The sequence below is a fragment of the Anarhichas minor genome, unplaced genomic scaffold, assembly GCF_050575085.1.
Source record: "Anarhichas minor isolate MPS153535 unplaced genomic scaffold, ASM5057508v1 ptg000030l, whole genome shotgun sequence".
Taxonomy (NCBI): domain Eukaryota; kingdom Metazoa; phylum Chordata; class Actinopteri; order Perciformes; family Anarhichadidae; genus Anarhichas; species Anarhichas minor.
In genome coordinates this window covers 923,600-949,425 of record NW_027466476.1, presented here as the reverse complement: position 1 = coordinate 949,425, position 25,826 = coordinate 923,600, and the positions used below count along the sequence as shown (strand labels likewise).

The 25,826-nt window shown below is 43.1% G+C and overlaps 1 protein-coding gene across 3 annotated transcripts; it reads left to right on the top strand.

Moving 5' to 3' along the window:
• Positions 1-449: 449 nt before the first annotated feature.
• Positions 450-25,747, top strand: rtkna (rhotekin a). 3 transcript variants are annotated; one of them, XM_076104461.1, is made up of 11 exons: positions 450-596; positions 16,346-16,607; positions 17,178-17,231; positions 18,858-18,975; positions 19,064-19,282; positions 19,445-19,539; positions 20,112-20,218; positions 20,414-20,545; positions 21,511-21,676; positions 21,828-21,932; positions 23,226-25,747. In XM_076104461.1, the coding sequence occupies exons 1-11, from the start codon at positions 513-515 to the stop codon at positions 23,939-23,941; spliced, it is 2,058 nt and encodes a 685-aa protein (XP_075960576.1). In that variant the 5' UTR covers positions 450-512; the 3' UTR covers positions 23,942-25,747. The 3 variants fall into 3 exon arrangements, with proteins under 3 accessions (XP_075960576.1, XP_075960578.1, XP_075960577.1); XM_076104462.1 differs by having other exon boundaries at positions 561-855; XM_076104463.1 differs by lacking the exons at positions 19,064-19,282; positions 19,445-19,539; positions 20,112-20,218; ... (2 more) ...; positions 21,828-21,932; positions 23,226-25,747 and having other exon boundaries at positions 18,858-18,979.
• Positions 25,748-25,826: the final 79 nt, after the last annotated feature.

Genomic DNA, 25,826 nt, shown 5'->3' with positions numbered 1-25,826 from the left:
TTTGCATCCCACTTCAAACTATGGCCAAAGTCGGGGCTGCCAAATCCTTCTTATGTCAGTTTCTTCCAAATAGCTTTAGACTATGCACTGCCTTTCTGTGAGGGACCCCATGGGACAGTAAACACTATGTCTGTGGACTGACAACAACAAACCCCTGAGAGAAAAAAATGTAGCCTTAGTACAATCTCATTTAGGCTACTGTTTGGTGGATGACACTTAAAAAAATAGCTGCCAACACCCCATGGATCCTCCTCAAGGACCACTGGAGGTCCCTGGACACAGCTTTGAGAGCAACTGCCGTAAATGACAGTTCGTTCTCCTCTGCTTGCGCGCAGCTACACACAGATTAGGAACACACACACACACGCGCGCACACACCCGCCTCCTCAGAAACGGCTCTCGGTTGGTCCGTCAGTCTTTATCCTCCCTTGTGTTGGTGGTGTTGTGTATGTGTGTGTGTGTGTGTGAATTCGGACTGGAGCTCTGGAGCTACTAGGACGTCGTCGACGACAATGATGATGACGATGATGATGAAGACAACACAGAGAGGGGTTGAAACGCATGACCGCGATCGTTCCCAAATTGCCAGGAGTGAGGTTTGTGTTTTCTGCGCGGATCCATAACAACTTATGAGGCTAATAGACGGCAGCTATTTTCGGATTTTCGGTCATTATTTCCTTTAGCTTCTAAATGGAGCTGCCTCAGAGGGAAAATCTGAGTTGAGGTATTTCACAGGGTGTGTGGGACGTTGATGAGACCTTGGTGTTGCGTAAAGCGCCCGTGCTGCTAGTTTTTGAGAGTTGGGAAGCGGAGTGCTGCTCTTTTGAAAGGATGAACAACTCAAAGAATCAAAGGGTAAGATTTGCTGTTTTTTCCCCGAAAAGATTCAGAGGACTTAGATGGAATGGAAAAATGACAGCTGTAGTGTAAAACACGTCACACTTGGGGTTAATTCGTCACCGTCGGATCACTTAAGCTCTATGATCCTAAGAGATTTGGAGACCTCATTGGATCTACTATTGATTGTTGTCTACCCTGATAATATGCGGTTTACTCATGTAAGGAGAAACGCAACGCCACTATTGAAAACCGCGTCATTTTAAAGTTACCTTGTTTATCTCCCAAGTCTGCATTCCTGGTTGGTAATCAAGACCTGTTTAAAATCAATAACGTCGTTTTATGAATTTGGCTCGGGGCTTATTTAAGTAGAGGATTTCATTCATAAAATTCCATATTTTAGAAATGGTTCACACTGCCTTTTTACTACCCACCATTTGTTATCACAAGGGAGATTGAGGGAATAGATGAACCAGTTAAATTGTTTAATTGGTTCATGTATGCCAAACTGAACAGTGGTACCTATTGATCTTTGAAATATTTGATGTCATACTCTTCAAGTTAATGATTTCTGCTAATAATCAAGATTATTTTTAAGGGAGTCTGGTTACAATATATCCTAAATTGGGCCAATTGTATATGATAGGTGTTCCTTTTTACATCAGAGGACAGGAATGTTGCATTAATTGCATTCGCTGTGGCCATAATGACCCAATTCAATAAAGCAGCTATTGATTTTGTTCCTTTGTTTGTCACCTTAAACAACTCACTCTCTATGGCTCACTCTATGCTATGCTTGTGGGTTGCTGGAGATTACTTTAGTAGGGGATAGTTACCCTCAATTTCATGTTCTCCGACTGCACTGTGCCGTATCACCCAGCCTCTCAGAGTTGGAACAATGTGACTGTTTCTGCAATAATGACTTACATCTCCCAGTCATCACCCTTTCCCCTCTCTTGTGAATACATGTTTCCTAAGCGCCTTGAATTGGCAGCACAAAAATAGCTTGAGCAGAAAAAAAACATTGCATGTGAGAATATTATGCTTTTCATTTCTTTCTTTCTTTTTTCCCACAGCAATAAAATATCATTCCATGGTTTTCACATTAAGCGGTTTTGCTCAGAGGATGCCAGTCCACATAACAGAGGCATGTCAATCTTGCATTCATATTGCTATTTTAAGAAGCAGTTTGCCATGCTTTCCAGTTAAACACATATACACCGAACCACAGAAAAGTGCTAAAGAGAAAAGACGGCTAACATGCTAAACCCCTATAAGAGCAGTGGCCAGATGTCCTGAGTGTGTGACTGGCAGTCAGTTTGGTTTCTTAGTATAAGCACATTTGTCACAGACCACTTCCTATAATCAACTTTTCTATCACCACTGAAACTCTATCCATGCACAGATTACCCAAACAACTGGCTGCATCTCTGTCTGTTGATTGCCTTCACTTTGCTTAATGACAGGCTGCTTCCTGATGTGTGAGAGAGAGAAAGAGAGAGCTAGAGTTTAGATTTTAGTGTCATGTTGATTTAAAAGGTCACCTGCATCAACATCAGTCAGAGATTGAACGAGCCAGACAGATGTGATCTTTCCATTCCTGGAATGCAGCCTTCTGTGTGTGTCTGTATCTCAGTGTGTGTGGTGCAGAGAGAGCTCAAAGCGTGTGGTGTGTGTGTTCATGTTATCCCTACTACTGTTACAGCCACAGCCATCTCTGATCATTAGTGAAAAGGTTACTTATGTGCCAGAGCTCATCCTCAGTGTGACAAACGGCATCCTTAATATACAGTCTTTCTGATGCTTCTTTATGCAACTTTAGCTGTATTCATCGCATGCTGCAGTTAAACCGATTTATTATTTTTCGTCAGTGCCTTTCTGCTCATGCTTTTCATTGCCTTTGCAATTATAGAAACGGGGGAGAAAAGTCAGCGTCCTGTGTCAGTTCTCTCGCTGTGGAATCCTTCGGCCCGTGTCTAACAATCAATAACCACTTACTGCAGAGAAGCTTTCCGCAGTCAGGTCTCTGTCTGTCCACACGGCTTTCTGTCTCTCTCCTCTTTCTCCACCTATCTATCTGGATAGATATCTCAAGTGTCTCCTCTGCTTGTATGTGTCTGTCTCCCCTCCTCTTTCCTCCCAAGCCTTCACTCACCTCTGCAGTCACGTGTGCTTTCTCTTGCTGCCTCTTTCTGCCCCTGCTCTGTGCTGCTGTGTGTCTGCAGTAGAGGTCATTCTATTTTCTCTGCTGATATTGTCCACTGCTTTTTCCGGCGAGGAATGAGAGCGGCTGAGGAAGACCGCCCTATGTATTGTACGGAATAGCGGCAGCAGTGGAGGAGGAGGGGGTGAATTGGACTTGGACTATGTTTTGTGTGTGTGTCTCCTTGAGCCAGTTGTCTTTGGACTAGTGTGAAAAATGAACCACTTACACCTTGCCCCGCCACAACATTGCTTCACCGTCCACCCAATTATAGATCTTTTAACTCCCACTTTTTCATACACAATCTTCCTCTCTCTAGGAGTTTCTTACTTTTCATATAGTCTCTTGCCAGCTCTGGTTCTCCTCTCCTGCTTTCAGTTTCCAGCTTCATGACTCAAGTAAACACGATACAGAGCCAGCTCAAAATCCGCCCGACATGCCATGGCAGAGCTCTCTCAGTAAAGTTCTGTCCAATTTATTTTAATTTTCTCTCCTTTTAGCCACAAGTGTTGTTGCAGGCAGAGTGGCAGAGTTCTCGATGGGTTTGTCCTGGCATGAATGCCTCAAAACAGAGAGAAAATCAATGGAGAGAGTGTGGAGAGAAGATAGGGTTGATGCAGGAGGACGTATCCGTGTCATCATACATATAGGACACATGTACATTTATGCAGCAGCAGGTTGATGGTGTGGCCTCACGATGCTGATACAGTGGGGAAATAAGTGACGGACAGGCAGATAAACGGACAGACAGACAATTAGAGCGAAGTGAAGACCCGACGATGCAGAGGGGAGATTGTGAACGGATTGATGGTCATTAAGGAGAGCTCTCAGTCCCACAGACAGATAATCAGACAAGCAGCTAATGCAGAGCTGCTGGCAGCGGATCACAATCGGACCCAGTCCACGTCTATCCGTCATGTCTACCCGAGGAGGCAGATGCTGAGCTGTCAGTCATTTATACTGCACTGTTTGACAGGCTGTTCAATACCTGCTACCTGTTGTGTGTGGGTGTGTGAAAGTTTCCCTTCATTTTACAATGCATCCACACTGCCAATACATGATTAGGTCATGTTTGTTTAGTGGAATTGCTCTTGTGTTGAGAGATATGTGCAAAACCTCAAAATTTGTTCACAGACAAACACTCACTTACTAGATCTGTGGAAATGTGACATAATGGATAATCCATCTAGGCAACCCTCTAGCCTGCTCCCATGGCCCTGTGATGAAATGCTGGCATGGCCGTACAGAATCGATAATAATAATATCAAAAACAGGGCTTTGCATTCCTTCTCACACACATACACTCAATCAGTGCGCACATCATGATGCTCAGGTGATACTTTATTGTTTGGGTTCGATTTTGCAGATAGAGGATGTTAATGGGTGCGGAGCACAGTCAATGCTTGATTGAATGGTCTGCTGTTTACAATGAAACACATTTAGTTGTTTTTTGTATCCATGTTTCTGTAGACTGACTGACTGAAGTAGAGCCTCCACAAATACCCCCACACTGAGCATTCAGTGGCTGTCAGACCTCCATCCTGCATTTGTTCCACACTGGAAAAAACGCTACCCTCATAAGCCTGTTCTGATATTATTAGACCAACTTGGTCAATAGCCAATATTTTGCAAGCATACGTTTTTATGTTAAGGTTCTCTATACAATATCCAGAGCATTAAGATAGCATCAAGCAACTCTCTCTCTCTCTCTGTGTTTATATCTGAACTTCTCCTGTGCTTTGTTGACGTAGCCGGGCCGGACGTGCTGTTCTTAGTGCATGTGAGGGTGCCCCACTGGCTAGCTCTTGGTAGCTGCTCTGCACCAAAAACGCCCTGCGGACCGAAGGCATCGTAGCAGAATTGTATCGCCCACCCTTTGGTTTTCCCAATAGGTGCACACTGTTAGCTCTGACAGCACTGTCAGCACTGCCGTTGTTTGCACTGTTTTTGTTAGCTGCGAGAAAAGATGTATGGCTGTGAGCCTCAGCCGTTGCCATGTTGAGAGCTGTGCGGAGACGATAGATATGCTCTAAATTTCGAATTGAGCAACTTTTACAACTTTATATTCATTATTTTGCCCTACTATTTTTATTTCGGTATAAACTACCGTACAAAGAAAATGACATTTCATTGCAGCTTTTACACACTGCTGGGTTTATGGATGAACTTCCATCGATATTGCTGCCAGACTGCTAAAATGAATTTCTAATAAGTTTAATGAAAGGCTGTTATTGATCCAATTTATCAATTTCACCTTGATTAAAACATGCTTCAATATTGGCTGTGTAAATGGCTTAAATGTGTGGTGTATGACAGTTTATTTAGCCTGTATAGAGTAATGCTTTGTACTAATGCCCTCACAGCACGGGCGGAAGCTGGAAAGATAAATGGGGTTCACTCTGAAATTTAGTGTATGTGAGACCCTCTATTCGTGTCGGCCTGCTTACAGTGCATTTACATGTCAGCAGATAGAAGCTGTTGTGACTCTCCCCCCTCCCACTGTCCTGGAGCCTGTCCTGGCAAACAGTGTTCTGTTGTAGCTGATAAGAACCATGAACACATGCACACACGCACTTTCAGCAATTAATTATATTCCCTTTCTTGTTCTTTTCGCTTTTCAATCTCACTTGCCCTTGCCTCCTATTATTCACGAAAACTCTCACTGAACTGTCACAAATGCTTGTATGCACACGTACGCACAACACACACACACACACACACACACACACACACACACACACACACACACACACACACAGTGACTCCAAGGGTTAATGTGAACCATTAGTAACCAGAGCAGGCTGTAAGTGCTGTGAAGGACCAGCCCAGAAGTGACAGATTCAGAGACTGTGAGTGGATCTCACCTTACACGTTCCCCATGACATGAATATGACTGTCATTAATCAAAGCCTTGAAACAAATACTACTTTCATTATCCTGTGATAGAATTATTCCTCAGGTCTTAATTCATGGCAGCCATTAATAAATGGCATGCAGGCTGTTGAGCTGTCGTTCACAAAAAGCAATGTGCTGTCTTACATTTCATATTCAGTTTAAGTCTGTTAGATCTTTATGTTTTCTCGAGACCGTAAATTTTGTTTCTGACCAAACGAGGGTAGTAATACCTAAATTTCTGAAATCATTAAACTGTTACAAATTCGAAATAAGTGACTGTCATCAGCGCAAAAGCTAGCATCCCCCCCACTGCCATGCACACACAATCTCACCTTCCAGCTGTGCCTTATCTGTCCCTTTCTTTGGTTGTTTTGTCCTAAGGGCAGAGGGCTGAGGGTCAGCTCAGCCATATCCGGCTTTCAGAAGTCCCTGCAGCTTCATGAATATTATAATGAAGCGCATTCTCTTTGCTGGTCGATAGTGCTTCAAGGACACACATGAACAGATACACACATGCATTACACACAGCTTCACCATGGAGTATCTGCTGCATTTGCTTCTCTGTCTCGTACACCTTCATGATGACCAAAGGCCTCACCTCCCCTCCAACGGATCTCACGTGGGGGCAGCACATGTGATTATATATACACATGTGGCCATATAGTCTAAATAAGGCAGCAGTGATCAATAATGGAGCGTGATAAAAACAGCTTCAACCGAGCTCTTGGCTAGAAATGTGGCTCAGAGAGAGCACACCGAATATAACACAGAGTCAAACTGAGAAAATTGCAACATTTACATGGATTGCAATATCCCGGTATTGATTAAGACGATAGAAGCTGTAAACAACATTGGCTGATTGCCTTTACCTCAATAAGGCCCAAGTTGTAATACACATAATTAAATTGTGGTGAGAAGATAAGTAGAAGAGTGGACTCACACGGTATAAATATTGAGTATGGTGGACTATGTACTTACAAGGTATCAATACCTTGTTAGCGATTCTGCCAGTCTGAAAAATATTGGCATAACAAGCTGGATACATCTATATGGAAAGTATGAGTTTTCCATTCAAATTAAGATGTTCAGATAGGTATGAATAGGATATTAAAAGTCCAAACTTCAATGCTATCACAAAACGCAACAAAAAAATAAATCTTAAATATCTTCCTCCTCTTTTCAAGGCAGCTGGCCAAAACCAAATGATATGGTTGAAAGTTTTATCACATGGCAATCTCATATTAGAATTTTGTAAAAGCTCTATTTTGCCCAGCCATGCAAGACCGTTGTTTTGAAATCTACACAGGTTAAAGTGCTCTTTGGAATGTGAATAAAATAAGTATAATGCATTAATATGTCTGTAGCATAGCAAAGAGAGCAGAGATAAAAGACAACAGGGAGGACGATTTGGGAGGCTTTAATGCTAGTTAGGCCGGCTGAGCTAATTAGCCTGATTTCCTGATCCTGATTCAGATGAGGAGGAAAGCCTCAGATTACTGAGACGAGCATTTTGTGTTTGTCACTGAAATGATGTCAATCTGTTGAAACTGTTCATCGGCAGGGGGGAGGGGTTGGATCAACTAATGAGAGCTTTACAAATGTGTTGCAGTTTGTTGCAAGTGTTACAGTAGGATGGGCTTGTGGCAGTGAGATAACTATAGCCACCCCTCACCCCACTGAGGATGAAAAGGAGCTTAATGGTACGGGACCCAGCAGGGATGCTACTTTCTGTCGGGGAAACTGTGACCTCTTGCCCTCTAGACCCTCTCTTTGTCCCTTTTAGCTGTTTGTCATCTGCCATTTGTCTGTCCCTCTCTGCTCACTCCCATGAGTCAAAATGCAGTGTTTGTTCTGCAGAGGTTCATGTTGATTCTTTGTTTGGACCATGGGAATTCTTGACTCCAATGCCAACAATATGCCCCAAATTCATTTGCCATTTTTCCTAAGCAGTAATGTGCTGTATAGTGGCACTTGCAAGTTTTACTCGGAAAACTGGAAGCAAAATACTCAACCAGTCATGTGATATCGTCGGCCAGTCACAGGCAAAGAAGACTGCAAACATTTGGGCTTGCCAGTCTGGACACACGGCGGAGATCGAATCCAAAGCCTGTCGTGTTCTACTTCTACCCGAGGTGTGAGGTAGCATGTCATACTCGGAGATGTCAGTCACCATGACACTTGCAGAGGTTCTTGAAGGATTCAAACGAGGGTTTGTTCTTTTACGAGAAAGTAATGTGCTTCGCCCAGCCCCTCACAGCCATATCAGCGTAAGCGATAAGCGACAGCCAACTTCCGTTCACAGACTAACACCTCTCTTCAAACAGTAATTTGATGTGTGAGAGAGAGAGAACTGGCTGTAACGACATGTGAAAAATTCCAGCACAGAGTAGATCACAATGTCACATCATTGCATTTTTGCTTCACGTGCATCTTTTAATGTGATTAAATCCCCTCTACCCTATCTCCCCACTTAGGGATGCACTAGCAGAGTGCTCTCATTGAGAGAGATCACAGCAGTCTTTGATCAGGGGTTTAGAAGGACCTGCTTCGTACCGTACCTTTCCTAAACCCTCCTCGCCTTTCTCTGTATGGGCCTCTGGCTTAGAGGGAAAGCTGGCTAATCAGATAATAATACAGCATCAGCTTGTATAATAGTCGGTGGCTGTGTTCCAGGCCTGCATTGCACAACACTGACTGCCAGTAAAGTTCACTGATGGGGTTACAATGTGGCTGTGTGTATGTGTGTGTGTGTGTGTGTGTTTTTCGTAATTCATTAATTGCCTCTTGCAGCCCCGAGACAGTCCGGTCTGCCAATTAGTCTCATTAGGGTTCATCCATTACTGTTTTTTCATTAGAAGCAGGGGATTGTGCTTTCTCCACTTTAAAGCTGTGAAACATACAAAACTATGTCAGAACTGCTGGTGAATACAATTATTACCATCTCACGATTCAAAGCCTTTTCTGGTCTTTTTGGATCCTTGAAGGTTAGAATATGTTTTGTTGTGCTTCTTTTTAGATGCAACTGTCAGAGAAGATTTACAATTCAGTTTATTATATCTGAACATAGCATTACTGTATTTTTAATGCAGCCCAGTTTTTCCCCCTGGTCCTCTTAGAGGTGATGGAAGAGGAACAGGGGGGGGTCCTGCTGTTGTTCCTCATAATAAACTACCTTGCAGGTAGAATGTGTACATTTTATTCCAGCCCACAGTTATTTATGAGTCTGCTCTGGAACCTGTATGCAGTGCTTCATAAATCTTTACTCTCCAGGCCTGTTAGTTATACGCTGAGAGACCACACACAGTCATACAGTAGATAGATATACCAACACACATGCACAGGTTCTCACACACTTCCTGTTATTATCACCTATACATTGCCTTCAAATGATTATGAAGTTTTCTTTGCCTGCTCGCAGCTCCTCCCAGCTCCCACTCTGCTACTGATAATGCAGACCCAGTATATTAGGCTGAGTGTGCACGGCCGTGTAAGAGCCATCACCCTTTAGTGTGCCTATAAATTGCTGGAGTGATCACTGCTTGGCAGATTCTAAGCTTCCTTTGCACTCTTGTAACTCTAAACAATTTTGTTTTATAGCTTGAAATTCACTCTTCTGTTGCTCTCTTTAGGGATATCGGCCAAAAAAATAAATGCCCTTGCATGTACAAAATGCACATGCAGAGCAGATATGCAGTAACATACTTGCATGCATTTGCTTGCATACACATGCATATTCCTGCACCTCCTGCATGTACATAAAACATGATTTAGGACACAAACACACGCATATCATTTCTCTCTTCAGTACTTTCTGCTCTGACACCGCCCTGTGTGTGCTGGGACCCAGCTGCATTTGAAACACATTGCCTTTGTGTGAGAACAGCTGGCTGCAAAGTCATTTGGACACGCGCTCGCACACACAAGCACATGTGGACAAGCACTCGCATAGTTTTCCATGCAAGCAGAGCTGAATCAGTCTATATTGTCAGTGAATAATTGAATGCATAAGCTGTCTGAAGTGGGGAGATTTCACAGTGTTCCAGTTACAAGGACGAGTTGGTCCACTGTTAAATCTCTATAGCAATCACCTCAATAATGACATCAGCATGTTGGCACCTAGACCGGGGTACACAGGTGCATTTTGCCATATGAAAGGACCCAGGGAGTGTGTGTGTGTGTGTGTGTGTGTGTGTGTGTGTGTGTGTGTGTGTGTGTGACCTGGCACTGAACAGACTTGGACTGCTCTGTAGCCAGCTTTGCTGTCGTAAAAGGCGAATGCAAACACTCCACCCAGTTACTGTTTCTCTCCCCCCTCCCTCCGCTCTGTCTGACCAGAACCAAACTAGTTCCCTTCACTGTTATTGTGCCCAGGCTTCCCAGCAGCAGCTGGAGTCTGCGACACTGTAGGGACATTGTTGGGTGAATTGGATCATTGTTTTGGAGTGGTTTGGCTTTGGGAATTGTTGTCTGTTTTCTCCTGATCTCCAGGCTATGTGTTCTGGAAATCATTGTACACATATGTGTACATACTGCGCTTAATGTGTGCTTTGTTATGCATCTGTAGTCATGAGTATGACAGTGACATGTGTTGTGTGTTACTGAAAGTCACATTAGCAATGTGACTTCCTCCCCCAACATCCCAGCAATTCGCTCATTACTCCATTTTGTCCATTCACCCATATTCTGTCCATATCCTTATTATATTATATTATATTATTATATCTTCATTCCCACTTTTCATTTTCTCTCATACGCTGACTCTTTCTTAGCTAATTTGCCATTGATTTCTTTTCCTCTCTTTATCTCGTACTCGTTCTTGCACTCTCAACTGCTCCCTCCATCCTTAACTGCAGCCGTGCTCTGGATGTGGGAGGGGAAGAGGGTGAGCATGAGGGAAAGTAGCGGAAGAGGGTGGAGAGGAAGGCGAGGCACATAGTTGTGGCTGGCTAATTGAAAGCTAGCACTTTGGTCAGTGAAGTCTGTGGGAGTGGTCAGGAATTTCCAATTCTTGGTTATGTTTGCGTATGTGAAATAGAGAAAGACCGCACATTTGTGTAAATCCTAGTGTGTGTGTGTGTGTGTGTGTGTGTGTGTGTAAGTGAGTGGGCAAGACATTTGCCTTTGTGTCTGAGTGTGTTTAAGTCCTGCTGTTGTTTTTCTTAACTGTTGTCCTCTTGCTACTCTGCTATACAGATTTTTTTCACTCTGTCTGTCCAACGAGCAGTCAGCTGTGACGTGTTGTCTGTTAAAAAAGAAAACAACTTCAGAATCGGCAAAAACGAAAAAGTGGCACAGTTTTATAGTGGTTAGAGAAGTCAGCCTTTAACTGGAGGATGCAGATTCCATGCAAAATGTCTTTACTTGTTTCAACATTGATGCCTGTCGTGTATTGCACATGTTTCAGAAGTGCAGATTTTATTGTGCACATGCTTGCTACAGTAAACCCGAGACTTGTCCTCTGAACATGTATAAAGACTGGACTGTGTGAGGCTGCCTCACTGTTCGGTACTAACTGCTAATGCCAGCAGGCTAGAATGCTCACAACGCTAACATGCTGACGTTTAGCAGGTGTAATAGTAACCATGTTCACCATCTTAGTTCAGCATGATGGCATACAAACGTTTGCTAATTAGCGTTACAGCTGAGGCTGATGGGAATGTCATTAGTTTTACAGGTATGTAGTCATAAACCAAATTATTGGACAAATTGTACTTGACAATGGCTCTGGATGAAAACAATTCATCCTTAAGTGGAAAATGAACGTCTGTAAATTTCATTGTTGTCCATCTAATAGTTGTCGATTTGGTCCTGATTTCAGTCAGGATCAAAGTGACGAACTGAACTAACAGACTGAGCCGCGTAACGAAACAGTAGAGCTATGCTAAATGGCAAAATATTATACTGGTTCAAATATGCTTTCTTTTTTCAATGAGTGTCCACATTTCACAAATATACATATGAGTAGTTTTGTAAATGTAAACACACTTAGTAATAACTCCTCTTCCCCCCTCTGTCATTCTCAAGTAGTTTCAATTAATATGGTTCTACTGTACAGAGCAAACTGTGTCGTTTCTTGCTGTGTTTAATACTAATTTGCTGTTAAATCTAACCCCATGGACTAACCCCATGCTGTAACAGCAGCCGTCTGGTCTGCTCAGGGCCTGAGGTCAGAGGTCAAGGGTCAGGGATCTGAACAGAAAAGCCTACTCATTCGTAACAACACATCGTAAACACACCATTACACACCATCTGCAGCGGCGTCAAATCCCCAAACCAGCTTGTTTGTGTAGGTGTGTGTGTGTTGGTGTCTCTGAGATCACACCCACAGACACACAAGTGAGGTGATGGAGGAAGTGACCATCTGGTATCTACTGAGGCATCAAATTACCTGCTGAATGGTTTACATTGGCCTCATGCATAATACTGTGTGTGACATACAGTGATGCTTTTAAAATATATTGTTTGAAGCAAATACTAATATTTACTATTGCTTGTATTGTTCCTGCTGCTCTATTCTTTGTTTCATTATCCCTTACATTCATTTGACAAACTAGTTTATCCAAAGGAACCTTTTTTTACACACACACATATTTGTTGTCTTGCTCAAGGACACTTCAACATGGGGACAGGGATCCACCAGCCCTGTGAAAAACAGCCAACCCACTCTACCATGTTTATGATTGAGCTAAATAACTCCACAAGAACAGCAATTGTTTGAGTATGAGGTAACCGTATGCAGTTAATCTAAATTCTGCCATAACTCGCTTCCAAAGTTAATTGCCAGTAAGTAATTAGGACGTTTTCTGTCTTTAACCATTAGTGTGACTGTCAAGTCTTTTTTTTCCTCTCAGAAAAAGACACTCTCCCAATTATTTCCAAGTCTGCTCATATACAGAGCTTTATGCTTCATTATCTCAGCAACAGATTTGCTCATATGGAACCCACTACCTCTCTTTCTGTTGCCAAATCTGTCTCTTCATTTCCTGATTGCCACCTCCCTTTTGCCAAAATTGTGTTTTTCCCATCATTGTTGTCGAGCACCTCCTCACCATCCCTCCCTCCGCATCCCCTAACACTATATCTCTTGACATTCAGCGCTTTCTCTTTCTTTTCTTCCGCTTGTACTTCCCGTTCTCGTCTCTTTTTTACTCCCAACTGCCTCTTACACTCACCCAGACCTTTCGCCCTGTCACCCCGTATCTCCGCCTTTCTTCTCTCTCAAGTCCCCCCTCCCCTTGTTTCCTTTGACAGCACCACCTCCCTCCCCTCTGTGTTGCTGCTTGATACCCAACATGCACTGCTGCATCCCCGTCGCTCATCCACCCTTCCTTCACCCTCTATCTGGCTGCTGTCCACACTGCCACAATCAGAGGCAGGCAGCCTCTCTGTCAATGCCCACTGGCCTAACACCTGCCACTCTGAAGACACTGTGTGAGGGAGTCACTGTGTCCGTGTGTGTGTTTGCAAGGTTGTATTTATGTGTGCCTGTGAGCATTTGTGAAAGATTATAAAGAGAAAAGGAGTTTATCATCCCCACTAGACATTTCCCTGCTAATTGTTGTTTGGTGTGTTTATCTCTTACTTCGGCATTTGTGAGGGTTTATGTCAGTTTTACCGACATACAACCAGACGCGTGGATTAGAGGTAGATCTAGGCTGTTAGTGTTCTATTGTGAGATCCTCCTTAAGGAGAAGCCTGTTAATTTAGCTGCTCTAAATACAGAACCCCCTCCTAGCAGCTCACTCTATAACCCACTACATGAAACTGGACTGTGGTGACAGCTCCTTTACTCTGTGTGTGTGTGTGTGTGTGTGTGTGTGTGTGTGTGTGTGTGTGTGTGTGTGTGTGTGTGTGTGTGTGTGTGTGTGTGTGTGTGTGTGTGTGTGTGTGTGTGTGTGTGTGTGTGTGTGTGTGTGTGTGTGTGTGTGTGTGTGTGTGTGTGTGTGTGCGTTCCTTCAAAGTTGGCTGGCTAGCCTCCGGCTGAGTGGTGCATGGACGATGGTTTGTGGTGCCACCATTGACGAGGACATTTGGACACGGCCAGAGCTGGCCTTTCTCTCCTTTCTCGGTTCACATTTTTTTCCACCTTTTTTTTGTTCAAATGTATTGCTCACCAGGAATCTTTTTTTCTGATTGAATAATAAAGTAATGATTTCTTCCCACAACACAAGGTGGTGTATTCGAATTGTTAACGTTAATTTACATTGCTATAAAAAGAGAAATACTTTCATAAAAATTTAAATACTTGATGACATGTTTAATTGGTTCAATTAATAATTGATTATCTAAGTTTTCATCTAATCAACTAAGTTGATTTATCAAAAAAATGTTTCATCACTGAATCTTGTCTGCATGTGTTGCATGTGTTGCTCTTTCTTAAAGTATCAGTTAAGTATTTACTGCAACAGAATCGAAAACATAAATGCAACATAATGCAGGCTTGAATGTGCATTTTCCTTTATCCTCAGTCATGACTTATTATCTCTTCAAAAACTCTGAGACACTTGAATTAAAGAAAACCAACTCAATCAAACAATAACCACTCATAATCAACAACACTTGACCTGTCAAATTGAATTCTCCACTTGTACCTCGCAGACATCCAGTAGCTAAGTGCTACATGTTTATACCATTTCTGTAATTTGGTCTCCTTTCTATCGCAGCCAAGAGTTCTGTAATTGCTTTTCAGTCAGTGAACGTGTTTATTTAATGGCAGGCTTATTTGTGTAGCTACATTGTCTTCAACAGCCGGTGTCGATTTTACACTAAACATTATCTTCATCAGTATAAGTACGCTCAGTCATGCTCTCATTTGGTTTGATGATTCTTCACTATGGCAGTGTTTCTGAGGAGGAATTTGCTAGTAATCACCTCCGTCCCTTTTAACGTTTATACCATGTTATTGCAGCAAGTGAAACTGTAATGCATGCCAGACTATGACTTGCAGTGTTACAATGTTGTGGTGGTATGGTTTAGAGACAGAATAGTTTGATCTGTGTGATTCACAGCTCTTAGTGTAGCTTTCACCACCATGCAGAGCAAGTGTGGTAATATCCAAAGGAAACAAGAGAGGGGCGGGAGAAGAAGGGCAAAGGGAGCACTGGACTTTATTTGTGGAGAGATTGCGAGCTTGTTGATGTATCGCTGAAGAGGACGCACACACACACACACACACACACACATATATATATATACATTCAAATATTCCAGCAGTCAGGCAGATGCTGCATGGCATTTGTTCATTATAAACGGAGAGTAACCATCATATTTTCCTAATTTGTTTCAAGCAGTTCTTTAAAAACAACCTTACTGGGATTGAAACAATTGATGTGCTGAGAGCAACGGTGTTTTAGCTTAAAAAAAGAGCGCTGGCACTAACACTCAAGGTCAACCCGGCTTTTCCTTTGCTTGGTCTTTGTTTGATTCTTGGATCTCTTTTTGCTCTCTCATCCCTCTCACCTCATATGTTAGTTCTTCCCCTCACGGAGTATTGTTTGAAGTTCATGCATACAGTGTTTTTGTACTGCTAACAAAGTGGAGAGGGGCTTAGAGATTTGTTTAAACTCTGGACAGCATCATTAGAGGCAGAGCCAGAACCTTTACTGCCTGCATGTGTTTGAGTATGTGTGCATGTGTCCATGGTGTGTGTACTCCTGCATAAGTGTACATATTATGTTTTCCCCCAGATAAGCCAGGCCAAGTTTAGTTTAATAATATTGTATTTTTCCTTTGAGAAAGTAGCTTGAGGAAAGGAACCATGGCTAGAGGTGTGTGTGTGTGTGTGTGTGTGTGTGTGTGTGTGTGTGTGTGTGTGTGTGTGTGTGTGTGTGTGTGTGTGTGTGTGTGTGTGTGTGTGTGTGTGTGTGTGTGTGTGTGTGTGTGTGTGTGTGTGTGTGTGTGTGTGTGTGTGTGTGTGTGTGTGTGTGTGTGTGTGTGTGTGTGTGTGTGTGTGTGTGCCTGGGGTCTCTTATGAGCTGTGTGTGTAGTGAATAAGTTTGCACTAAATGATTAAGCATCTGCTCAGCAGGGGGTTGGTAAGAGGGCGAAAGGCCACGTGTGTGTATTTTGTTCATGCCAACTCTCTCACACACACACACACACTGAACAGACTCCTGAGTGCTTTCAGAGACACATCTCAGTAATGTATATACAAGGGATCTGTAATCTACTGCAGGCTAACACTCTTGATGTCTTCTTCATTTCTCCTATTCTTGCCAAAAATAATTGCCCTTCTCTGTATTGCTGTCTGTTAGAGAAGACATGCCAATTCTCTTCCTCCCTCAATTCACCCCTTGCACTCTAATTATGTCTTCCTACATTTCCCAAAGACGTGTCATTATCTGTCATTTAAGACTTATTTCCCTTACACAAATTTTTTTTGCCCTTCTCCACCATCCCTTGTGCTTGCAGGACAGCGACATCCAGAAGAAGATTGACCATGAGATCCGTATGCGCGACGGAGCCTGCAAGCTGCTGGCCGCCTGCTCCCAAAAAGACCAGGCGTTGGAGGCGGCGAAGAGCCTGCAGACCTGCAGCACGCGTATCATGGCCTACATGTCGGAGCTGCAGAGGATGAAAGAGGCTCAGGTCATGCAGAAGCTCACGCGGAGGTCGTCAGATGCAGGGCCGATGGACGACAGACTCCCGTGCAAAGGAAAAGTGGCCATCTCAGGCAAGTAAAACCTTGTCTAAATGTCTGGATGTGTGTGTTGTAGGATCATTTTATGCAGGATTATGCAAGGAATTTGTAAAAAGCACAACTTCATTTATTTATTGTTGGAGATTTGGATATGCACCAGCAATATATAAGAGAACCTTGAATCTTTGTGATCCCTTTAGTGTTACTATTTAATGCAGAGCTCCTCTTGTCAGGCAGAGGCTGACTGGTAGATGCTGCCTCTTGCAGTATGACAGTGGGCAGTCAGGTGAATAATTATGGAGCTACTCTGTTTGCATTGCAGACGCACTGCAGGTATAATTCACACCAGGGACACCAAAACAACCGGTTCTTGTTTTGTTTGTCTTTAGAACATGATGAGAGGGTAAAATATATATATATATATATATATATATATATATATAATATAGGTACCCAGCTGGAGAGATACACAATCGGTAATTAGCTGTGGGTACTTTAGTCAGTGACTGAGTGCACACACACATTCAGATAACCACTTATCAGTTCGACAGTAAGGGTGATTAACATTTTTGTGGTCTAATCCCCTGTCTGTTGTCATTACAGATCTTCGGATCCCTCTCATGTGGAAAGACACGGAGTACTTCAAGAACAAAGGAGGTGAGGAGCCAACTCTGTATGTGTGTGACGAATTGTATTGATAGAGTATTAATGATTTATGCCTATAGGATTTATTAATGATTTGCTTCTGAGGGTTATGACATGGCTAATTCAAATATGTTGAATGTGTGTGAAAGCTTTGTATAACCACAGGGGTGAGTGTGGGATTCCTCATGACTGAAGAACAAAAAAAATCACATTTTATCATTGGCTAGAGGGCGAAACACTGATGTGGACTTTGAGATTCCTATTTGAAAAATCTGCTGACCCATTGAACTGTGCAGACAGATCATACAGTAGGACATTTTCTCTACTATATGCATGGTCCACAGCACAGCTCCTGGAGCTGATTATTACAATATGTTGCAGCTTTACCAGAAATCTCAGTATTTTCCAGGAACTGTTTTTTTGTAGACATGAGGAACTCCTGGCAGGACAACCTGACCCATCGTTCAGTCCTGCTAGCTTTGCTTTTTGGCTCTGAGAAGCAGCAGCAGCACACAGGTGCTAAACTGGGTCATTATTAGTCATTTAGGGAACTCACGTTTTCGTTCTGTGGACTATTACTGTGGAACATTTCGTAGTTAAACATTTTTATGGCATTTCAGAAGTCAATGGTGCACTGAAAATATAACAATGTTAATCATAAAAATGACTATTTGCTATCCCGCCTCCTCTTGATAATGTCAATGTGGGTTAACCCCCTTGCAGTCATTATAACGGTGTCGGAGCTCATTCTCTCCCCTGGCAGCTTGAATGGAATTAATCTGCATGGCCTGTGCATATAAATGAACTCAAGAGACAGGTAGTAGACTCTTAACAAAGCTTAATGAGGCTGTTAGTCAAGGTCATTAAGCACACCGAGACATAAACTGAGCCCAGGAGGTGAGGAGGAGTAAAGCATGTTCCTCCATCACGTGTCCAATCACATTCTCAGCAGAGCGTTGCACTCATACTTTGAATGTTAAGTGTGAATATTAAGTGTCAATGTGCCGTGTACTGAGAAGCACATAAATAGGAGCGGACTACGTCTTTTAGCCTTTTCAGTTGAAACCTTGAATTTTGAGAAGTGGCAAAATAAATACATTTGTGTTGTGCAGTAGTAATTATAAAACATAGAGCCACACTATTTATATTTCAACAATTATACCCAGAGTACAATTTTTTTACATACATGTCTCACTGGTATTATTAATATGTTGGTGTGTCGGCACAGTTACCTATATTCATGCATGCCCTAAAGGGTATCACAGCTTCTTTACAATGCACATAGAGCGCAATAGTTGTTTTATAGCTCTAATTTGCTACTGCAAGATTAAACACCATTGTGCTTCAATTTCAACCACAAAACATGCTTCATAGGAATTCTTGGCACAGCTGGTCAGTTCACAGATTGTCAGCCAGGTGGAGGAGCTGATCTTATTTCACCTTCAACTACTCGGGTCATATTTCCTCTCTAGCCTCTGGCCTCAACACGTTGTTAAAGCACTTATCTCCATCTTGGAGGTGATGTTGTTTTGGAGCTGAACATGAATTTTTAAGTGATGCAGATTAATAAAAGATGTCAACATGTCACGTAAACCTTTTTTTCTCTGTTGTTCTGCCGTTCCACCTCGTCCTTCGTAGAGCTCCATCGGTGTGCAGTGTTCTGCCTGCTGCAGCTGGGAGGAGAGATCTTTGACACAGACATGGTGATAGTGGACCGGACACTCACTGATATTTGCTTTGACAACACCGTCGTATTGTAAGTAATCTATTTCACACATAAACTGAAATACTCACAAAAAAAACAACCTGATATGGTCATGTTCATCATGTGTATCCTTTCGCAGTAATGAAGCCAGCCCGGGTTTTGAGCTGCGTGTTGAGCTGTATAGCTGCTGCTCAGAGGACGACTATTCAACAGGCAGCACGCCAAGGAAACTAGCCAGTAAACTGAGCTCGTCACTAGGGCGATCCGCTGGGAAGAAGCTCCGGGCAGCCATGGACCCTGGGCCATGTAGTCCTCTTAGCAACGGAGCTCCTCTTCTACTGCCAGTTCCCTCTGTACCGTAAGTTTAAATATTAGCTCGTTTACATGTTGAATAGAGGAAGAAATTATATATATATTCCAGAGAATACAAGTAGGCATCTTTATGGAGACAATTTTTCACTATGAACATGCATTCTCAAATGCAAAATATATTTCCATCCCCTCTCTTGTGTGTTGACAGTGGCCCTAAGTACCACCTCTTAGCTCATACCAGCCTGTCACTGTCGCACGTCCAGGACAGCTTTCGCACACATGACCTCACCATCTCAGGCAACGGTGAGTGGCAGCCTCCTTCAATCTGTCTCCTCGCCATCTTTCTCTTTTCTCTGCCAATCCAGCCATCTGTCTGTTTTTCTGTGCTTCCCTCACTCCTAACTGTCTCACTTCCCTTCCTTGCGTTCTAATAATTTCCCTTAATTTCCCTCTTCTCTCCCCTTCCTTCCTCCCCCCCTCCTCTCTGTCCTTCCATGTTCTCTGACAGACAGCCATTGTTAAGGTCACAGTAATAACGTCTGTGCTATGAGGTGACTGCTGTGTAAAGCTGTAATGATGTAGGCTAACAAGGGCCCAGACCCTCAGACAGACAGGCCCCTAGTGTTTTATTCATTGGCTTTTCAGCCTGCTGTAAAGTTTCATTGCTGCACTTCATGACACTCCCTGCAGCTGCCAGTCTTTTATACCCCTGTGCCTTGTTTTGTGTTCATAAGGGGGGCAGTATGATGACAGGAAAAAGTGTGTGCATCTCTGTGTGTGTGTGGATGCACATGACTATACATGTTTGTGTGGGAATACTTTCATTTATTCATGTTTATTTTCGCCCATCCATCTCTCTCTCTCTTTCCCTGCAGAAGAGTGTTCGTATTGGCTGCCGCTCTATGGCAGTATGTGCTGCCGCCTCGCAGCTCAGCCTCACTGTATGACCCAACAGATGATGAGTGGATGTTTGAAAGTTAAGGTAAGTTGGCAGGTGTGTGTGCGGCAGTGACGGGAACTATGCCTTTCAGGGATTCAATAGATTTTGTTTTTTGCCCTGGTTGTCCTTTTCTCCTCCTCCACTTTCCTCCTCTTCTTCTCATGTTGCCATCTTTCTTTGTGTTTCTCTCCCTGTCTTTCAATCCGCACTTCACTGGTCTTTTCCTCTACCCCGCAGCAGTTGGGAGGTGAGCCTCAGAGTTGGACAAAAGTGTACGCCGCTCTAAAAGGAACAAGCCTTTTCTGCTACCACCGGCAAGAAGATGTGGAGGCTAACGTCGAGCCAGCTTTCACTATTGCCATCAACAAGGTCAGCAGAGGAATCACATAAATGGAGAAACTATCTGGAATAGAGTAAAGCGCTCCGGAGGTTGAGCCAGCCTGACACAACCCATATAGTTGTGTTGTTTTTGGTAATGCCTGAGGCATCGGTAGCATAGATGGAAAGGATTTGGGTTTGTGGATTGCTGCCAGTTTGAATCGCGAGGCAACTGGTTGACTCTAAGCCAAAGTACATCAAAAATGAGCTCTTCTCTTATCTACCAGTAAGGGTGCCCTTGAGCAAGGCACTCAGCCCTCAGTTGCCCCAGTAGAGCTGTTCAGAAGCCAAGCATAGAAAACTGTTCTGTTCTGTGTTAATGTTCAGCAATGCTAGAAAAGAGCAGGCATGTCCTGATAAAAGGCTTTAAAGATTTGAAAATAAAACCTGTTCATCCAACGAGGTATCATAATTCTCTCATCCAGTCATTCAGACAGTCAGGTTCTTGATCATCTTATTTCCTGTGTCTGGGAGTTGATGCCTGTGAGGCTTCTCATTCCTTCCCTAGTGACTCATTCAGTCTTGTGTAGCCGCTAACCCTGATCTCCCAGCTGACCTAAAGCCAAGTCAGTCAAATCAGGTCTGTGTGATCCTTTGTCATACAGTTAGTTGTCTGTCCTAAAGAGGAGCGCAGTGTGACGAATAGATGAATAGAACAACACTGCCATCTAGTGGTCATAAGCAGACGTAGACACATTTGGAGTAGAACGAAGATGTGGGAATTGGGAGTCTGCACCTTTTGTTGGTTAATTGCTGAAGGGAAATGGATTGGAAGAGGACTAATTAGTGGCGGTACTGGTGAGGGCTTATTTTCAGTGGGGACCTACAATTACAATTGCCGTAATGATCACTTGTTGCAGCACATAATTGTGTTAGTTCAGGAGTGCTGGCATTCATTCCTGATTGTATTCATTTTGTGGTAGATGACTGTATTCTTTGTTGCTCTTGTGCTTCAGGAGACCAGAATACGTGCGTCTGAGAAAGACCCTCAAAGTAAAGTTCAGAACATCTGTATCAGTAACCAGTATGGAGGTGAGGAGGTCACCCACACCCTGACAGCAGACAGCCGTGAGGACACACACCGGTGGATGGAGGCCTTTTGGCAACATTTCTACGACATGAGTAAGTACTTGCTATGCTCTAACACATGAAGTGTGTGATACATATACTACCATAACTACTTAAAGGACTCCAATTCAAGGACGTACACTGTTGTATATTCTGGATCTGCTGCTTGGTGCGTTGAAAGTGACAGTTTGTCTCCAACATACAGGCCAATGGAAACAGTGCTGTGACGACTTAATGAAAATTGAACTGCCATCACCAAGGAAACCAGCTCCTGTCACACCAAAACAGGGCTCGCTCTATCACGAAATGGGTAAGAGCTCTCCCTGATTATATCACTGCGGATATGCATAAAAGAAACGTTTTGCTCACTTTTAGCCGAAGAAATGATTTGGAGGAATAGAAGCGAAGGCAGGGAAAGAAAGCACTGTGCCCGCTTTGCATGTGACTGTATGTAGCTTTAATTCCTTGGGTCCATGTGCATGAGGAGAGATCCTGTCGCAATTAAATTTTCCTCTCCGATATCTCAAACTCACACTCTCAGTACTGTAGAATAGAATGGGTCTTATCTCTGACACGCTGACTCACTCTCTGTCTTCTGTTTTCTCTGTTCCTCTTTGTCCTTTCCTATTTTCCCCGTGTGTCCCGAATCCATCACTCCCTGGCTCTGTCTTTTTTGTCCTTCTTTATTATGTCCTTGTGTCCTCATACATTATTCATGATCACCGGCACATTTTTCATCAACTTCCACCATTCATATTTCATGGGGGAATTATCTTAATCCTTGAGTGAATCTTTTTTTCTTCTCTCATCATGCCTTAACATTCACTAATAAACATGAATCAACCTTTATCACTTTCTCTCATGACCATCAAAACACATAAAAACTGAACGCACCCGGTTGCAAACATCCTATCCACTCCATCCCTTCTCTCTCACCAACCTCCCTCTTGGTTTTCCTAACCCCTCCCCGGCAGCTCCTCTTGCCACACCCTCCTCTGAGGGTCTTCTGCTGCAGGATAACGCTGTGTCTGCTGAGATTCGTGCTCTGCTCTCGTCTTATTACAACGACAGGTGATGTAACAAGAGTAGGGCTCCATATAAATTATGTTGAGGTAAATGTTGCAGTTCGGGATTTACTGCAAATCCAGGATCAAAACATTACAGGACAGGATATTTTTGTTTCATGATCACTCATCATAATTAAATGAACTTTAAGACGTGCATAATTCACACATCATTTGTTTTTTTGTTGATTATTTTTTTCATTATTCTGCACAACTGTACAATGCATTACCAGACATAACATCTAATTTGATTGCAACATTTCCTTTTGAACTCAAGAATACATTTCAAAGTAACTCACACACTTCACAAACTGCAAGTATGTCTCTAAATCTGCCCATAATCCATACTTCCAGTGAGATCACATTTTTCATTCATTTTCGCATCAAAACCATCCTAATCCCTGCCTTAACAAATAAAAGAATATTTAAAAAACAACTGGATTCATGTTCCATATGGTAAGAACTTCCAGTTTGAAAAACCAGGCCCGAGCCCAGTATCCAGCAGTATAATGAAGTGTTTTGCTGCGTCTCTCCTGCAGTTATTGAGTCATCCAATGACCTCACCATCACTGTGTCAGACATCCTGGCTCAGAGAATGCGGGAGCTGGAGCTCCGCAGCCAGCTGGGAACCTCTCCCACCTGGATGTCTGTGTTTGAGGAGAACAACCCCAAAAGCGCTGGCCACCCCCGTCCCTGTACTTCTCGCCTCTCTGGCCACAGCCCCTGTACCCCTCATCGACTGCCCCGGAGTCCTGTGTGCCCTCACCGCTGCCCACAGCTGAGTCTGCTGTCCTCAGATGCAAGCCTGACCTCAGACAGCGACAGTCACTGCAGCACCAGTCCCTGCTCCCACCGCCATGGCTGGCCCGAGCCTTCTTCAAACTTCTCTCTCTTGTCATCTTCCCCCTCCCGCCTGAGGCCACGCACTCTGTCGCTGGATGCTAAGCTCAGCACCCTTCGAGGGAGGGGGTACGGAGGAGGAGGGACCCTGCAGTGCCCCTGCCAGCCACCTCCCTCCTCGCTGCTCGCCCCGTTCCCCGTCTCCTCCCGTTCACCTCGGTCACAGCGCAGCACACAGACCACGCTCTCTTGCTCCAGCTCCACTTCCAGCAACAGCTCCAGCAACAGTGAGGGCAGCCACAGCCTTGAGTCATCTGAGGGAGCCCCCTTCTCAAGGCCCTCCCCGGCTCGACGCAGCCTCAGGAACCTCAAAGCCAGACTTGATCCTCGCAACTGGCTTCAAAGTCAGGTGTGAACTTGTCCCGCCTGAGAGACCTTTTACACTGGCCTAAAGGCAACAGTTAAAAGTTTAAACCATGGTTTAACTGGCTTAACATATATGTGAACCAAGCTCAGGCAGTTAGCTCAGCCACATGCACAGCCCTGAGGAGGATAAGCTGCCTTTACTGCCTCCTGGTGGAGGATGGATCATGAAAGACCCTCTTGGGGCGAACTGGAATGTCTTCTAACACAAAGGACAGGTGACAATCACTGCAGGCAACAGCACATTGCTGGGTTGCCGCAATTTTGAAGATGGTCCAATACTAAATGGGAGGTACTTTGCTTGCTTTGAGAAATTATTATGGTCATGCTGCTTGGGAGAAAGTGACGCTAATAGCTAAGGACGTGCTCTAATAAACAGGCCACCTGGGCCTCATGTCTGTCCATGGACTCTAATTCTGAAACTGGTTTTGTTTTGACCTTATGAGCCACCCTGGCTACTCAAACAATGTATTAAAATCATCTCTATTAATGCACTAGCAGTATTTTGACTGGATGTTTCCGATCTGTATTTTATAGATAAAGGTTTGCAGTGAAAGCTATGAAAGCCAGTGAGCATGTGGCAAGATGAACACAAGGTATACTCAGTCAAGAGTTTTCAAATGTTAGAAACTGTTAAGTGTGGAGGTCAAGGTTGGAGTCTGTACTGTCTACTGTGTCTACTTCAGTGTATATGCATCTAATTATTCATACAACAGATGATCTTTGTGGTTCTCCTGCAATTACTATGCACCATTTTGTTTGTTATTGCACATGATTTGACTTCAAAGTTAAAATGATGAACTACTTGAGATCATTTCAACAATGAATCTGGTGAAAGCTTAACTTTATGCAAGTGCTCATACATACTACTGGTTATTACTGTGATGTCTTCTGGGTAAGAATCTGTCCTCTGGTCTTAACGTTCACACATTTATCTGCACACTGATGACGTCATTAGAAGTAGGTAATAGATTCTACATACACAGAACAAACTAGAATAAGCTGGAATGAACCAAAGCTGAAGTATTGTTGAAAAGCCATTCCTATAATTCTGCTACTCTGCAGTTTTGTAGGATTCCATTAAGATTTCCAGTTCCTGATTTTGGAATTTCCAATAAGATGCGTAACATCCAGCAAACAAATATTATGCAACACAGAGACATTTGTTAGAAATGATTGTATAGGGGCTGTATTCTAAGCAACTTTATATGAAGCCGAGTACTTAAATCAATCCCCAGTCAACCATTAGGTCGCGATAGTAAGAGCAAGAATAAAATGGTTTATTTACACTGCCATGTATTTATTTAATTCTGTAAGTTAATGCCATTTAGACAACTCTTAACAGCAGTTACTTTTTGTCACAAGAAAACAATCATCTAACTCGAATCTTATAGGCGAGTCTGTGTCTCTGTCAGTGCAGTAACCTCTTCTACTCTCTCTGTATTGTTTACTGTGGATTTTACTTTAACAGTTTCCCTCTTGGGGCTCAGAACTCAACAATTTGACGAAGAATTAAAACTGTCAAATGTTTGAAAAACATTTGTTACTGTAAATTCATTTTTAACAAATAAACCTCTCTTTTGCTATAAATGCAGCTATATTGATACCTGATTATTATGTTAACAGATGATGTGCAGATCTGTAACGGTTACATATGGATAACATTGAATGTTATAACCTTTGCAAGTTCCACATGTTAGCAGGCTTTGTGTTCTGCATGTACACCGCCCTAGAAGGCGAACATAAGCTGAGAAATGTGGAAATCTCATGTTTAAATAATAACATTAATTATAATAAATGTTTTATCAATTCAAAAATGACTCTTTTTCTTCCACATTTTTGTCTACATGAAATAAATTGAAATATTACACGGAAGT